General features: G+C 43.6%; 1 protein-coding gene across 5 annotated transcripts in view; it reads left to right on the top strand.

Annotated features, from left to right (window-relative positions):
* LOC121552926 (MAM domain-containing glycosylphosphatidylinositol anchor protein 2-like) overlaps positions 1-17141 on the top strand; it is a 408550-nt gene that overhangs the window by 202776 nt on the left and 188633 nt on the right. For all 5 annotated transcript variants that reach the window (XM_045211335.1, XM_045211339.1, XM_045211337.1 and 2 more), the window contains exon 4: positions 6728-6924. In XM_045211335.1, coding sequence (XP_045067270.1) covers positions 6728-6924 — 197 coding nt within the window. The remainder of the gene's footprint in view (positions 1-6727; positions 6925-17141) is intronic.

Raw genomic sequence — 17141 nt, 5'->3', positions numbered from 1 at the left:
TGTTAAGCGATGGGTGGAAACTCAGAATATTAGACAACGAGGACTCTGAGTCAGCCAATATAAATCTCTACAAGTCTGGAACAGTATTGGTACAGGGCAATCCCAAACAGTTTCAGCTGGACTTTCACCTAATCAAAGAAATAGCTCTGCAGGAGAAGCTCTCCCTTGAGAAAGATACCCCCACCCCGAGTGGGTCAGAGCAGACCTCTTCATTATATAACCCCACAGACGAGCAACCTCAAGTGGAAAGTCAACCTCCCAGCACAGAGTACTACTCCCTCATTGAAATGAAGGATACATTTACCCAACTGGAGGTAAGGCAGGTGGAGCTGGAACAGCAGGTGATCACACTCCAGACCCGGAGAGAGACATATCTGCACTCTGAACTGTGATGAGACAACATCAACAGGAGAATGAGCAGGAGCAGGAGAAGAACAGAGCACTAGAGGAGAGGATTAGAGTGCTGGAGGAGAAGGTGAGAAAGATGACTGATGACAGAGAACAACCCATTAGAGAGCTGGCCACCCCCACAGAGAATCCAGCAGAACAGCCCACCTCAGATCTTGACCGAAGTCTTGACACCACAGCAGAACAGTCCACCCCAGACCCTGACCATACCCTCGACATCACAGCCGGACAAACAAATGAAGAACCCCAAGCCCAGGGGATCCCACCCCCTCTGAGCACCCCCCCCCTGTCAAATCAAATCAAATCAAATCAAATTTTATTGGTCACATGCGCCGAATACAACAGGTGCAGACATTACAGTGAAATGCTTAACAGGTGCAGACATTACAGTGAAATGCTTATCAGGGTGGCCTGTCAGCCACCCTGATAGCCCTCCTGATGACCCCCCCACACCCACTGAGGACAAACACAAGCCATATATTGTACTCCTTATGGACTCAAACGGGAAATACATACAAGAAAATAAACTTTTTCCCAAACACACAGTGTCTAAATTCTGGTGTCCAAACACCCAGCGCACTCTAGACCTTCTGTCTGAGGACCAACTAGGGTCACCCAGCGACATAATAATACACACAGGCACAAACGACCTGAGAACACAGCAGGAAAGGGTGGCCACAGCACTCAAGGGAGTGATTGAAAAAGCTTATTCTACGTTCCCCAACGCACAAGTGGTTAACTCCACCCTGCTACCATACAGCAGGTAAACGCAAGTATTTCCCGTGACTGTGCCTCAAAACCAAATGTCTACCTGGCCCACCACTCCACCCTGGACTTGAACAGCCTTTACGACTAGGTCCACCTATACAAGGCAGCAGTGCCCACCTTCGCCCGGACGCTAAAGGATAGCAGTGCCCCCCCCCCCGGACCTACACATAAAGGACCCACGCTGAGAGGACCTACATCCAGACCGCAGCATCACCAGCCACGTCCACACCCCCACCCCAACCAATCAACACCTCCCCAAGTCAACCATGCCCACACCCCATTTAGGCCCCCTCAGATCAGAGCTATGCCTCTCCTACCCACCCCCAAGGCCCACCATTCCCGCTAAGAGGGCCTCAACATGAAAGTCACACATACACCCAGGCCGTGAGCAGGCAAACAGGCCCAACCCCCACTCTTACACTAGCCCAAGCCAATGGCATGTACCAGATGCTCAGCAGGCTCTGCTCACACTTACTGGTCTGAGGCCAAACCACACAACTAACAACATTGGACACTTTATGGAGCACAAAGCCTTCACTATCTCATCATGGAATATCCAAGGCCTGAGTTAATCTGCCTTTGGCCTAAAGAGCAGGAACCTGGACTTCATCAAATAAATCAGAAATACAGACATTGTCATCCTACAAGAAACATGGTATAGAGGAGATGGACCCACTGATTGCCCTCTAGTTTACAGAGAGCTGGTAGTTCCATCCACAAAACTACAAGGTGTGAAACAGGGAAGGGACTCAGGGGGTATGCTAATTTGGTATAGAGCAGACCTAACTCACTCTATTAAATTAATCAAAATAGGACAATTTTACATTTGGCTAGAAATTCAAAAGGAAATTATCTCAATAGAGACAAATGTCCTCCTGTGTGCTACCTATATCCCCCCACTAGAATCCCCATACTTGAATGAAGACAGCTTCTCCATGCTGGAGGGGGAAATCAATCACTTCCAGGCCCAGGGACATGTACTAGTCTGTGGCGACCTAAATGCCAGAACTGGACAATAACCTGACACCCTCAGCACACAAGGGGACAAACACATACCTGGAGGTGACAGCATTCCCTTCCATATATGCCCCCCTAGGCACAACTATGACAACATAACCAACAAAAACGGGTCACAACTCCTGCAGCTCTGTCGCACGCTGGGTATGTACATAGTCAATGGTAGGCTTCGAGGTACACCTATAGCTCATCTCTTCGCAGTAGCACTGTAGACTACTTTATCACTGACCTCAATTTAGAGTCTCTCAGAGCATTCACAGTCAGCCCACTGACACCCCTATCAGATCACAGCAAAATCACAGTCTACTTGAGCAGAGCAATACTCAATCATGAGGCATCAAAGACAAAGGAATTGAATAATATTAAGATATGCTATAGATGGAAGGAAAGTAGTGTAGAAACCTACCAAAAAACAATTAGGCAACAACAAATTCAAGCCCTTTTAGACAACTTCCTGGACAAAACGTTTCACTGTAATAGTGAATGTGTAAACTTGGCAGTAGAACACCTAAACAGTTTATTTGACCTCTCAACTATTTGCACATCCTTACAACACTGTATATAGACATAATATGACATTTGAAATGTCTGTATTCTTTTGGAACTTTTTGTGAGTGTAATGTTTACTGTTAATTTGTTATTGTTTATTTCACTTTTGTTTATGATCTATTTCACTTGCTTTGGCAATGTAAACATATGTTTCCCATGCCAATAAAGCCCTTAAATTGAAATTGAATTGCTCGAGAGGGAAAAAGAGCTGGGGAGGGAGAAAGTGACAGGGGAATAGAGAGATGTGTGTGTCTCTTCAGGAGAATGGACATAAAAGAAAATGTGTTTCATGTTTTGAAGTGATAATGATCTGCTTTATTCTTTGTGCTTTCTCTTTTAATTCAAACCACTCGTCAGCCCATTTGTCAAACACAATATTTCGGGAAGGAGAATCGTTTTTCCTATTCATCATGAATAGCTAGCACCCAATGTCTGTGTTCTAATTTCTCAATGGCTGTATTACCAAAGTAATCTACTGGACTGTAGTACTGATGAAATCAACCAGACAATCGTGAAAGCATGAAGCATGAAGAGTATACACTAGCATCCTTATACTATAATGTGCACTTCCACTAGAGAACCGCCATCATTAACATTCTCCATGTTCCCTGCCTGCAGAAGAGTTTGTATGACGCATAGAGTAAACGAAATGAGTAAACGATTTGACATGCCACCACCTTCTCTCTCTCTCTCTCTCTCTCTCTCTCTCTCTCTCTCTCTCTCTCTCTCTCTCTCTCTCTCTCTCTCTCTCTCTCTCTCTCTCTCTCTCTCTCTCTCTCTCTCTCTCTCTCTCTCTCTCTCTCTCTCTCTCTCTCTCTCTCTCTCTCTCTCTCTCTCTCTCTCTCGTCTGAAACGGGAAGATCTCAACATTGTGTTGTGACTCTCTGGTCATGACTGTGTGCTTGGTGGGAGTGAGAGCGGCCGGTGACATAATAAAAGGTTAACTTGGTGCCACGGAGCATTGAGCTGTACAGTACATGGACATATTTATTTGCCTGGGAACCACCCGTTAACACACACACGCACACACACACATACACATACACCTCCTCTGGGCTCTGTACATTAAGCGTGACTCCTAAAGGTAATTGCACAAGAGCAACATGCGAAGTAACATCCTCACAGCAGAGAGAGAGAGGACGGATGGTGAAGGTGGAATTTTGTTTGAAATTCATCAAATTTTTATCCAGTGCGTACATTTCCATATTTCCATATTTATCTCTCCACACTGTGCTCCTAGCATCAATCCACTTCCTCCGTGCATACATTTGACTATAAATAGTCCCACCTCCCCTCCCAAATTGTCCATAGCACACGCACACACACACACACACACACACACACACACACACACACACCTACTAGCTGCCCCCACTCTCACAAACAGGATAGTTGACAAGCCCCAATCAGGTTGTGCATTCAGAAACACGTGTATCCATCCCAGGGTAGATACGATACGGCTCCTTCTGAATCACTGCCTTTCCGTCACACTCCACAAATTGAGTGTCTGAATCAGGCAGAGAGTAGGGGAACCAGGGAAGAGCTGGAGATAAGATGTGGGATCATACACAAACACACATACACGCACACACAAGCTTGCATACCACACACGTGTGAATACACACCCCACATACACACACACACACACACACACACACACCAACACCATCCTCCCTTCTTCTCCATAATGAAACAGTATATTTATTTAGAGCAATGTGCACAGCCAAAACATCTCCAGTCAATCGCTCTGTCTTTTCCTCCGCATGGCTGTCAGTCTCTCTCCTCCCAGAGATAATTGCTGCCCATACCTGAGCTGAGCCTATGTAATGTAATGACACACACATACACACACACACACACACACACACACACACACACACACACACACACACACACACACACACAAACAGAGTAATGTAATGGCTTTTGGATGAAGTATTGACCACTGCTGGGGTTTGATTAAGGTGCTGTAGGCCAGAGCATGTAACTGAGGAATAAGCATTGTGGTCCGCACGTGTGTGCAGAGATTTTTCTGCCACTGTATTCCTTGGGTGGGCCGCCTAAGCGTTTTTTTTTGTTGAGTCGCCTAAGTCCAAACAGTGTAAAAAACAAATAACAATATTAATATTTTTTGGGTTAATTCATTTTCGGGATGGAAAAACGCTTTGAGTGTAAACTTAAATGACTAAAACCCTATATAAATTATGTAGAAAAGATAATGGATCTATATATTTTTGTAAAATAATATAATCGTTGAAAACTATCACCAAAAAAAACAATGAATTTAGCAGTATTACTTTTGTTATTATGTTTGAGTCAAAGGAACACAGCATTAGCCATGGCAAAATACATAGAATTGCAGGAAACTAGCTTTTAAACTGCAAAATGTTCTCTCAGCTTCATGGAAGAATATGCAGAATCGCAGGAAATTTGCTTTAAAACTGCCACCATTTATCTCAGCTGCATGGCAAAAAGTGTAGAATTGCAGAAAATGTGCTTTAAAACTGCAATAATGTATTTGAGCTCCATGGTGAAATTTGCTTAACAATTTTTTTTTTTTTACTACAGAGCCAATATAGGGGCCTCAAATGTAGCCCGGGCCGACGTCCGACCGCGCCCCCTACCACGCCCCCCTGCCACACCCACCACCAAAGCCCCTTTTTGTTCCTGAAAACCCCCTGGTGTATGTGTTTGCCTGTGTGCACTCCTGCGTGTGCGTGCATGCGTATGTGTACGGTGCGGCCAGTATGCTCCCTAAATAGGTCCTGGGGCGTAACTCAGAGGGAGGACGATACTGGCAGTCTGAATTCAAGGCATGCATCCATTGATTAACCGCTCCAATTCAATGCCTAATATCGTTTTCTCAGCAAATGTTTAACAGTGGAATGAAAATAGTTGTACATGGAGATTGAGATTGAGAGATAAGCACAGAACGTCATCCGTAATCATTTAGGGTATTTTAGCATGATGGGATAACTTGGTTTTTCCTTAATCAATTCCATTTAAATTGCCTGTTCGCTTGCATTGAGAACTGATTGCATCTCAGAGGGAGATGAAAAGGGGAAATGGACTAGCCCCCTTTTAGTTTATTTGACTGTGCAAATGGACATGATCTTAAAAAGGTGAGCATTAGCATGCTAAAAGACAGACAGAGTTATGATGAACACTTATTTGCCAAGGCTTTAATCGTCAGGCGAGTTAGATTATTAACTTTGAATCCATTTAATAAACCGCGAGCGCTTTGCTCAAATAGCTAACTGTCAGACAGACGGGGAAAACTTCGCTCTGATGTGTTGGGAAATGGGGATGAGGAAACAGAGATATTAATTTACTGATCTCCTGTTAGGGACAAGAGGGCAATTAAATAGTATCTTAAAGAGTGATAGGCATCAGGGAAGTGTTTGCGGAGGATATTCGAGATTTTTTGCGGACCTTTCCCATGTCTGTCTTACAGTACTTTCACTTTGAAGGCTGTGCATGCTAGCTCATTGATTAGGAAAGTCGAGGGGATGTATTGATCCTGGAGTTCATGTGGAGGCAGGAGATCTGAGAGTCTGTGTGTGCGTGCATGTGTATTTGGACCTCTGTCGAGCTTGTCTTACTGTTTACCTCACTTTTCAACTCTATCAGGCTGCCTGCAGGTGACATATCTGCAAAACGACTATATTTGTGTTGAATGTGTCTTTCTTGTTTATGATAATGAAGCCATTTGATTGATTATTTATTGGATTGATTACTTGCCTTATCGACCAATTAATTGATTGTACTCTACCCTTTTGTCCTAAAAGAGTAATTGGGGTCATTGAAATACAATAAAGTATGATATCCGTGTTAATAATCCAAATGTCATATTGGTTAGCTAGCCACTCAATTGATTTCTCAATGGATTCATTACTTGCACGATTGATGGATTGATTCATTCATTGATTCATGAATTCATCAATGGATTTACCTCTCCTCTTCCTCTGTTCCTCTCTGTCTCCAGACCTGGATGACCCTTTAGTGACGGTGCACCAGAGTGTAGGAGAGGCCAAAGAGCAGTTCTATTACGAGAGGACAGTGTTCCTGCGCTGCGTGGCCAACTCCAATCCCCCAGTCCGCTACAGCTGGCACCGCGGACGAGATGTCCTCTCACAGGGTTCCGACAAGGGAGTGGAGATCTACGAACCATTCTTCACACAGGTAAGGGGGAGGCAATATACTACACTTACTGTATATCAGGGTGGGGTCAATGTAGAGATCTCAATATACTATAGACTCTGGGTGGGGTGACCCCTGGGTGTGCTGAAATATACTTATATAAATAAGGGTGTCCCCAGAGACTTCTATGGGAAAGAGAGAGGGAAAAAGAGGGAATGAGAATGAAAGAAAGAGAGAGAGACAGAAAGAGGTAGGGGAGAGAGCAACAGAGTGCACTATCAGAGATGATACAAGCAAGCGAGCCTGAGGTTGGCTGCCATTCTGAGTCTCCAGTTCCCTCATTTTCCTCTCCCCTCCTAGTCCACCTCTTCTTTTCTCTGTCCTCTTCTCTCATCTTCCCTTCTCTCTCTTCCCTCCCTCCTTCTTCCTTCCCTCAGTCCAACAAGCGTTTGTACTGAGCAGAGATAAAACACAGGCGTGGCATTTCAAACCCAGCATGGGAATGTGGCCCGGTAATTAGCCAGGAAGTGACACACTTTCATTGAGGGCTCCCTCCTCCTCCTCCACCTCCTCCTCCTCCTCCTCTCTTCCCTCCTCATCTCCCTTCTCTCCCTACCCCTCTTCCCTGCCTTATTCCCTGTGGCAAGCACGAGAAGAACAGAAAGATCAAGGGATGCGTTTAAAATCACCGTGTGTTTTCCCCATTGTTAAATACCAGCTTACCGTTTCTCTCTGGCGAAGGTTAGGAGGAGAGGAGAGAGGGATTGTGTTAGGGGTGGAGAGGAAAGGGGGATGGTGTTAACTTGTGTTGGGAGGTCATTTTAGACCATGGTGACCAGGTCTTGTTGAGGTCGGTGGTGGAAACTTTTCTGGCGTGTGTGTGTTGATCACACAGCTGTGACTGTGCACCCAGACCAGCAATCAAGCAGTTTCTTCATCCATTCATTCACCTCTGGGGGCGGCAGGTAGCCTAGCGGTTAAGAGCATTGGGCAAGTAACTGAAAGGTCGCTTGTTCGAATCGCCAAGCCGATTGTTGATGTGCCCTTGAGCAAGGCACTTAACCCTAATTGCTCCTGTAAATCGCTTTGATTAATTCCTCCATCCAACCCTCTCTCTTACAGCCCCTCCTTCTCTTTCTATCATTTACTCCTTCATCCCTCTTTTCATGGTTCCCTCCAATATGTTACATCTCTCACACAACCCTTCATCTTTCATCCATCCATCCCTCCAAATGTCTTTTCTCCATCCTTTTCATCAACCTCTTTCATATCCTTGTCCATCCCTCTCACCAATCCCTTACATCTCTCCCACCTACTCCATTCCTTCCTCCAACCCCCTTGTCTTCCAAATATATTTGTATTCCTATTTGTCTCCCACTATGTTAAACTCAGGCTTGGATGCGTTACTTTCTAAATGTAATCCGTTACAGTTACTAGTTACCTGTCCAAAATTGTAATCAGTAAAGTAACTTTTGGATTACCCAAACTCAGTATCGTAATCTGATTACATTCAGTTACTTTTAGATTACTTTCCCCTTAAGAGGCATTAGAAGGAGACAAAAATGTATGTTACCAATTGAATTACATCTATTACAGGATAAATCAATGTTAAAGCTTACATAGCTGGCCATATATGGATGTTAAATTTTACTTTATGGGTTGGTTATGTAGGATCCTTCTAACCCATCACTTTCTACTTGTAGCTCCTCCAGTGACAGGCATGAGGCAAGAGGTCTTGATTTGAATACAGGGCTTTAATGCTGGTCAACCCGTGAGAACTGGTTTAAAGAAAGAAAAAATACATTAACAAAATAATGCCATATGCATGTCTCACACATCTGGCGTTATAATCAAGCTCATACAGCTAGACACTTTATGTATATTTTACACCAAAAAATGACGCACGTAAACACAAACACCCTCATAGCAAAATAAATAGTCAACAAACCTCATTGCTGCTTATCACACAGAGGTGCTAAACATCCTTTTAAATGTCCTTTATCTTCTTCTGTATACTTTCTTTGTAAGTATGCACTTAAACACGATAACAGTGGAAAAATAATTCGCTTTTTGCGGTAAAGTTTCCTCGGTGTGTCGCTAAAGGCGCTCGGGTGACAACACTCGGGCGGAACCAATAATTAGTTCCGTCTTGCTGTAAACGTACAATTCAGAAGAAATTAAATAATAAAAAGTGCAAATACATGAAATAAACTAAAGTGCTAATACATGAAATAAACTGGCGACAGAGGCAGTTACACTCCCACCAAATCACATGTGATTTCTTAAAAAACTTGGAGACAAACCTACTGCATGAATAAATTAAATGAAACTCTGTCCTAATAAACAACTAATAAACTGTGTGTGAGTGTATGATAGAACCATCAGTCTGCTTCTAGCAATGTAACTGTTTTCTGAATGGGTCTCTCCAGGTAAACAGGTTTGGCTGTACGCTTTCCTCTTCCATCCAGGGAGGAGTCACTGATGAGTAGCTTGAGTCTCCTCACTCTTTCATCACTTCCAGGATACACCTCGATGACTCTTGCTAGCTTCCATTGGTTTTGTGGTGTGGCAGCATCTTGTAACAGAACAATGTCACCGACCTTTGCATTTCTGCGATCTTTGGTCCACTTCTGTCTGTGTTGGAGATTCAGGAGATACTCCTTTTTCCATCGTACCCAAAAGTTGTTGGTTAAGAGTTGAACTCTGCGCCATCTTTTGCGGAGGTAGAGATCCTCCTTGACAAACTTTCCAGGAGGAGGGAGAATGATTGTGGATTTCATGGTCAAGATGTGGTTTGGTGTCAAGGGCTCTGGACTGGTAGAATCGTTCAGATGATCAGTGGTTAGAGGTCTGCTATTCACAACCGCCATAACCTCATATAGAAATGTTCGTAGGGAAGAGGAGTCAAGTTGTCTGGACGACTGTTCTAGAATGGACGCCAGGACACTTCTGATAGTGCGGATTTGTCTTTCCCAGACTCCACCCATATGACTTGAGGCAGGGGTGTTCATGATGAACTCGCAGCCCAAATCTTTGAGCTCTTCTTGTTCCATCTCTTTCAGTGCTTCAATGAACTCACGCCTTGCTCCGACAAAGTTTGTCCCTTGATCACACCTTACCTGCCTTACTGATCCACGAATGGCGATGAATGAACGCAGAGCATTGATAAAGGCATCTGAGGTCAAGTCATCAAGTGCTTCAATGTGAACTCCTCTTGAACACATGCAGGTGAGCAACAGCCCATTACGCTTTAGCTCCTTTCTTCCTTCCTTAATGTGAAATGGTCCGAAGCAGTCCATTCCACAGTAAGTGAATGGAGCAGTTGTTTCCATCCGCTCTTCTGGAAGGTCTGCCATCCTTTGTTGCTCTGTGCATCTTCGGAACCTTCTGCAACTTGTGCACTTGTGAATATGGGATGAAACAAGCTTGCTGCAACCCAGGATCCATATGCCATTGGATCGGAGTTCATTTATAGTCATTCCTCGACCTTGATGGTACACTCTCTCATGATAGTGCTTGACGAGCAATGCAGAAACATGACTGTCTCTAGGAAGTACTGCTGGATGCCTCACATGTGGATGTAGGGCAGCATTAGCTAAGCGGCCTCCTACTCTGATTACACCTTGATCATCCAGGAACGGACATAGTTTGTGCAACTGGTTGGCTTTGTCTTTGACCTTTGTCTCCTTATGATGTCTAAGGCGTTGAATTTCTTGAGAGAGTTGCTTCCTGGACCATCTTGATTATGGTCAGCTCCGCCTCTTTCCTTTCCTCCAAGTTCGAGGCCTCACAGGACTTTGGCTTGAGACCTTTGATTTCCTTAGCACGGCGCTTGAGTCTGGCAACAGCCTTCACCATTCTTGCCCAGTCTGAGAACTTGTGTAGACGATCTAAAATTGTTTTTGCTTCTTCTGCCTGAGTGTCATGAACCTGAGCTTTCTTGACCTCTGGGTCACTGCTCTCGATCTCTCCCACCATGACAACTCCAGTTGGTAGCTCTTTTTGCCAAAGAAGGTCTGGACCTGTGAACCAGTTAGAAGCTGTGAGTTGTTCTGCTGTGACACCCCTTGAGGCGTGGTCAGCTGGGTTGTCTTCTGAAGCTATTGTCTCATCCATAAAGGTCTTATAGTCTCTGCAGTACTGCTCATTTACCTTTAACTTCTTCTCCAGACATCTGAGACGGTGGATGCCACATACCTTGTTATCTGGTAAGTTTGGTCTTCCTTTCTTGAAGGGAAGTGGCATTTCATAGTGCCCATCATCCTTGAGTCTGATGCCACTCTCCATAATTGACATGAACTGGAGATCCTCTTGAGAAAGGTGTTCATCTTCTGAAGCCCTTTCTACAAAATCAGATTCCAACACCTTGATGACGTCTGTTGGATGGACTACTTATTTGATCTGTGTTCTACAGACATAGTGCACTTCGTTTGGGAGATTTGGAAGAACTGATGTCACTTGCTTCACAATGACTTGATGGCCTATTCCAAAGGCATCTCCAAAGTCAAGACATGGGTTGCCATAGCCGACTACACTCCAACCCAAGTCTGTTCTCTGAGCAAAGGGCTCATTTTCTTCTCCAGCAACCACTTGTCTTGGTACAAGAGCTTGAGGACAGTTGTAGCCAATTAGTAGGCCGATGTCACAGCTCTGCAGAGGAGCAATTTCATCTGCAATGTGCTCAAGATGAGACCATGCCTTGGCAGTCTCTGGTGTGGGAATATGATCTCTGTTTGCAGGGATGAATTCTCTTGAGTAAGTTACTGGCAGGTAGATTATCTTATCGGAGTAGAATCCTCTTATTTGTAGATCAGTCAGCCTTCTGCTAGGCACCACTGTTTTTCTTGAAGCTATTGTGGAGAGCTTTAACTGGACTGGTTCATTTTTAGTGTGAAGCACCTTTGCTGTCTCTTCAAGGATGAAGGTCGTGTCACTCTGTGTATCGAGAAGAGCGTACACAAGAACATCATGATTTGGCTTACTTGTAGTGGACAACCACACAGGAATGACTGAGGATGTATGGGTGCCTTTAACATTCTGGATAACTGTTAGATGTTACCTCGCGTGGTGGTTTTGTCACCCTCTCTTGTGAACGATCTGTCGTTCCTTCTCTTGACTTGTCACTCTCCATTTCTCCATCAGTCCTTGTTGACATTCCTCTTTCTTTGCTGCGATTATCGTGTAGGCAGGTTGGATGTCCTTTCTCACAAGTATCACAGATCCTTCTATTTTCACACTCCTTTGAGCGATGGCCAGGCTTCAGACAGCCAAAGCACAACTTCATCCCTTGAACAAACTTGACTCGCTCAGAGATGGTTTTATTCATAAATTTCCAACACTTGTGTAGACTGTGACCTGACTTCTCACAAAAAACACAGCTTGTGGAGGAAGCTTTTTCATCTGAGTTAGTTGCTAGTACCTTTGCTCCGAGAGCTCTGTTCTTTAAAACCTTGATCTGCTCACCTTCAGCAGGTTTCAGAGCATGGAGAGATGTTATTGGGTTATTTGCAATCTTAGTTTCACGTGTGAGAAACTTTACAAACTGCTGGAAGCTTGGGAATGTGTGACTTTCTTCCTCCACTTCTATGACCTTTCTGTTCCATCTCGAGGTCAGCCAGTCTGGAAGCTTTGCAAGTAACTTCTGGTTCTCATTGCAGTCATTAAGTACTTCGAGGCCTCTGATCTGAGTCATAGCAGCCTCACAGCTCCGAAGAAAATCAGCAAACTCTTGAAGTTCGATACTGCCTTTGGAGCTTATCTTGGGCCATGCCTCCAGCTTATCTCTGAATGCTTTGGCTATGAGGAATGGATTTCCATATCTTTCCTCAAGAATCCTCCATGCTGCGTGATAGGCTGACTCTGAACCAAGCAGGAAGTAGCTCTCTATAGCCTTTTTAGCAGGTCCACCCACGTACTTTCGCAAGTAATATATATTTTCTTCGGCTGGAATGTTTTTCCGATCAATGAGTGTCTGAAATGAAACCTTCCAGTCATTGAATCTGAGTGGGTCGCCATTGAATATTGTTGGTTCAGGTATAGGAAGACGACCTGCACTGATGGACTCTGCAAGTGCTCTAACAAGAGCTGCTGTGCTGTCATCCTGCTTTGAATGTGCCCGGTCTTGTGGTGAAGAATGGTGCTGCAACATATTATTTTCATGTTTAACTTCTTCCTTTTCCTTCATACAGACACTTTGATGGAGTAGACTGCTTATTTCTTTATCTGAGCACTCACTCTGATCATACACTCGCTGACGTGCCTTAGCAGCCTTTAACTTTTTAACTGTCTCTAGTCGCTCCAGTTGTCTCCGCTTTGCATCTAGCACCTTTTGTCTCTCTGCAGCTTCAGCTTCAAGCCTTTCCAATTCCTCAATGCAACACTCTTGTTCTAGTAGTACTTCTAGAGTAGCTTCATTGGCAGCAACTTCAGCAGCGGCATCTTGTCTGCTAACAGAAATCTGACTTGAATGTCTGGAGCTGCTTTGAGCATGAGAGGACTTAGTGCATTGGGATTTGATACTTATCTTGTCTGAGGCTACAGACTTGCATATAGACGATGTTGCCCTGTTGCCTCGTTGTTCATCTCCTCCACCGTTATCTGCTGTCTCCAAACGATATTTTGCAGTTTGGATGATCTTCCTGGTTACTGCATCACAGGTGTCAATTCTGCGACGTGTGTCATTGTCAGGGTTGTCTATGCGCCTTAACTCATCATAAGCAATGTTCAGATTCTCTGAGGCAGCACTTATTTTGCTTATGTGTTCATGTAGCAGGTTGTTTGAGCATTGTCCACTCAAAGCTTGCTTGGCGTCTTTAGCAACAGCCTTCCACTCCTCATAGCTCACAGTGAAACGGTGAGCAAATCTTCTTATTTGCTCATTGTACAGTTCTTGGCCCTTTTCTGTTAACTTTCGGTCTCTTTGGCTTCTTCGTGGTTCTTGTGAGGAAGTGTGGTCATTAGCTCTTGTACTTTTAGTAGCCTGTGGTTGCATGTCTATGCACTGCTGCTCTATACTTTCACCTACAGTGGGGGAAAAAAGTATTTAGTCAGCCACCAATTGTGCAAGTTCTCCCACTTAAAAAGATGAGAGAGGCCTGTAATTTTAATCATAGGTACACGTCAACTATGACAGACAAAATGAGAATTTTTTTTCCAGAAAATCAAATTGTAGGATTTTTAATGAATTTATTTGCAAATGATGGTGGAAAATAAGTATTTGGTCAATAACAAAAGTTTCTCAATACTTTGTTATATACCCTTTGTTGGCAATGACACAGGTCAAACGTTTTCTGTAAGTCTTCACAAGGTTTTCACACACTGTTGCTGGTATTTTGGCCCATTCCTCCATGCAGATCTCCTCTAGAGCAGTGATGTTTTGGGGCTGTCGCTGGGCAACACAGACTTTAAACTCCCTCCAAAGATTTTCTATGGGATTGAGATCTGGAGACTGGCTAGGCCACTCCAGGACCTTGAAATGCTTCTTACGAAGCCACTCCTTCGTTGCCCGGGCGGTGTGTTTGGGATCATTGTCATGCTGAAAGACCCAGCCACGTGTCATCTTCAATGCCCTTGCTGATGGAAGGAGGTTTTCACTCAAAATCTCACGATACATGGCCCCATTCATTCTTTCCTTTACACGGATCAGTCGTCCTGGTCCCTTTGCAGAAAAAACAGCCCCAAAGCATGATGTTTCCACTCCCATGCTTCACAGTAGGTATGGTGTTCTTTGGATGCAACTCAGCATTCTTTGTCCTCCAAACACAACGAGTTGAGTTTTTACCAAAAAGTTATATTTTGGTTTCATCTGACCATATGACATTCTCCCAATCCTCTTCTTGATCATCCAAATGCACTCTAGCAAACTTCAGACGGGCCTGGACATGTACTGGCTTAAGCAGGGGGACACGTCTGACACTGCAGGATTTGAGTCACTGGCGGCGTAGTGTGTTACTGATGGTAGACTTTGTTACTTTGGTCCCAGCTCTCTGCAGGTCATTCACTAGGTCCCCCCGTGTGGTTCTGGGATTTTTGCTCACCGTTCTTGTGATCATTTTGACCCCACGGGGTGAGATCTTGCGTGGAGCCCCAGATCGAGGGAGATTATCAGTGGTCTTGAATGTCTTCCATTTCTTAATAATTGCTCCCACAGTAGATTTTTTCAAACCAAGCTGCTTACCTATTGCAGATTCAGTCTTCCCAGCCTGGTGCAGGTCTACAATTTTGTTTCTGGTGTCCTTTGACAGCTCTTTGGTCTTGGCCATAGTGGAGTTTGGAGTGTGACTGTTTGAGGTTGTGTACAGGTGTATTTTATACTGATAACAAGTTCAAACAGGTGCCATTAATACAGGTAACGAGTGGAGGACAGAGGACCCTCTTAAAGAAGAAGTTACAGGTCTGTGAGAGCCAGAAATCTTGCTTGTTTGAAGTTGACCAAATACTTATTTTCCACCATAATTTGCAAATAAATTCATTAAAAATCCTACAATGTGATATTCTGGATTTTTTTTCCTCATTTTGTCTGTCATAGTTGACGTGTACATATGATGAAAATTACAGGCCTCTCTCATCTTTTTAAGTGGGAGAACTTGCACAATTGGTGGCTGACTAAATACTTTTTTTCCCCACTGTACATTAACCTGCTTTCTCCCAGAGGTAAGACTAGGCTCTGACATTGTTACTTGGTGTACTTAAATTTGGGTTAAATCTAGTTTGGCCTGTAGCTAAGTGATTCAGCTCCCATTAGCTATTCACATTTATACTATTTTTACCACTAATATTATTTTTTAGAACATATTCACATCTACTTCACACAAATCAATATCACGTTGTTCTATGAAATGCAAAATTCAGTCTCTTGGTTGTAGCTTAGTTAACACTTAAACATACACACAACTATACCGTATGAATATGAAGGCAAAAATGTGTCAGTCTCTTGTGGGAAATAGTTTAAGCTTCTTTGCATCAGCTGGATTCATGGTAAGGCGCATGGATTCTTCTGTGGATGCTGCGGCTGTGTAAATGTCAGGAGCAGATGCACACTCTTGGATGTAGAGATGTCCCTTCTTGTCCATGGATCACGGCTCTTTGGTACTGTCTTCCTCGTCTACTCATGCAGAGCAGATGAGTTCTCACTATAGCTCCTCCAGTGACAGGCATGAGGCAAGAGGTCTTGATTTGAATACAGGGCTTTAATGCTGGTCAACCCGTGAGAACTGGTTTAAAGAAAGAAAAAATACATTAACAAAATAATGCCATATGCATGTCTCACACATCTGGCGTTATAATCAAGCTCATACAGCTAGACACTTTATGTATATTTTACACCAAAAAATGACGCACGTAAACACAAACACCCTCATAGCAAAATAAATAGTCAACAAACCTCATTGCTGCTTATCACACATAGGTGCTAAACATCCTTTTAAATGTCCTTTATCTTCTTCTGTATACTTTCTTTGTAAGTATGCACTTAAACACGATAACAGTGGAAAAATAATTCGCTTTTTGCGGTAAAGTTTCCTCGGTGCGTCGCTAAAGGCGCTCGGGTGACAACACTCGGGCGGAACCAATAATTAGTTCCGTCTTGCTGTAAACGTACAATTCAGAAGAAATTAAATAATAAAAAGTGCAAATACATGAAATAAACTAAAGTGCTAATACATGAAATAAACTGGCGACAGAGGCAGTTACACTACTACATATAACAATACGATTAAATGATATCTTTACATAAAAAAAGTATATCGGAATTCCAGTCATTCCAATACATGTTATATTCCCCTTGATCTTCAAGAATAGGACTTGGAAATATGGAAGTATAGATTAGCCAAATTGTTTTTCCTGAGCATAATCCCAAAACAAAGGATTTATTAGCCAGCATACTACTCTGTTGTTAATGATTTTGTTGTCATACTTATTCAAGTGTTTTTCTTTATTTTTACTATTTTCTACATTGTAGAATAATAGGGAACATTTACATTTTAGTCATTTAGCAGACGCTCTTATCCAGAGCGACTTACAGTTAGTGACTACATTTTTTTTTTTTATACTGGCCCCCCGTGGGAATCGAACCCACAACCCTGGCGTTGCAAACGCCATGCTCTATCAACTGAGCTACATCCCTGCCGGCCATTCCCTCCCCTACCCTGGACGATGCTGGGCCAATTGTGCGCCGCCCATGAGTAGTGAAGACATCAAAACTATGAAATAACACATATGGAATCATGTAGTAACCAAAAAAGTGTTAAACAAATCAAAAT

Source organism: Coregonus clupeaformis, chromosome 36, assembly GCF_020615455.1.
Source record: "Coregonus clupeaformis isolate EN_2021a chromosome 36, ASM2061545v1, whole genome shotgun sequence".
NCBI lineage: Eukaryota > Metazoa > Chordata > Actinopteri > Salmoniformes > Salmonidae > Coregonus > Coregonus clupeaformis.
The sequence above is the reverse complement of the archived record's forward strand: the minus strand, read 5'-3'. Positions and strand labels throughout refer to the sequence as shown.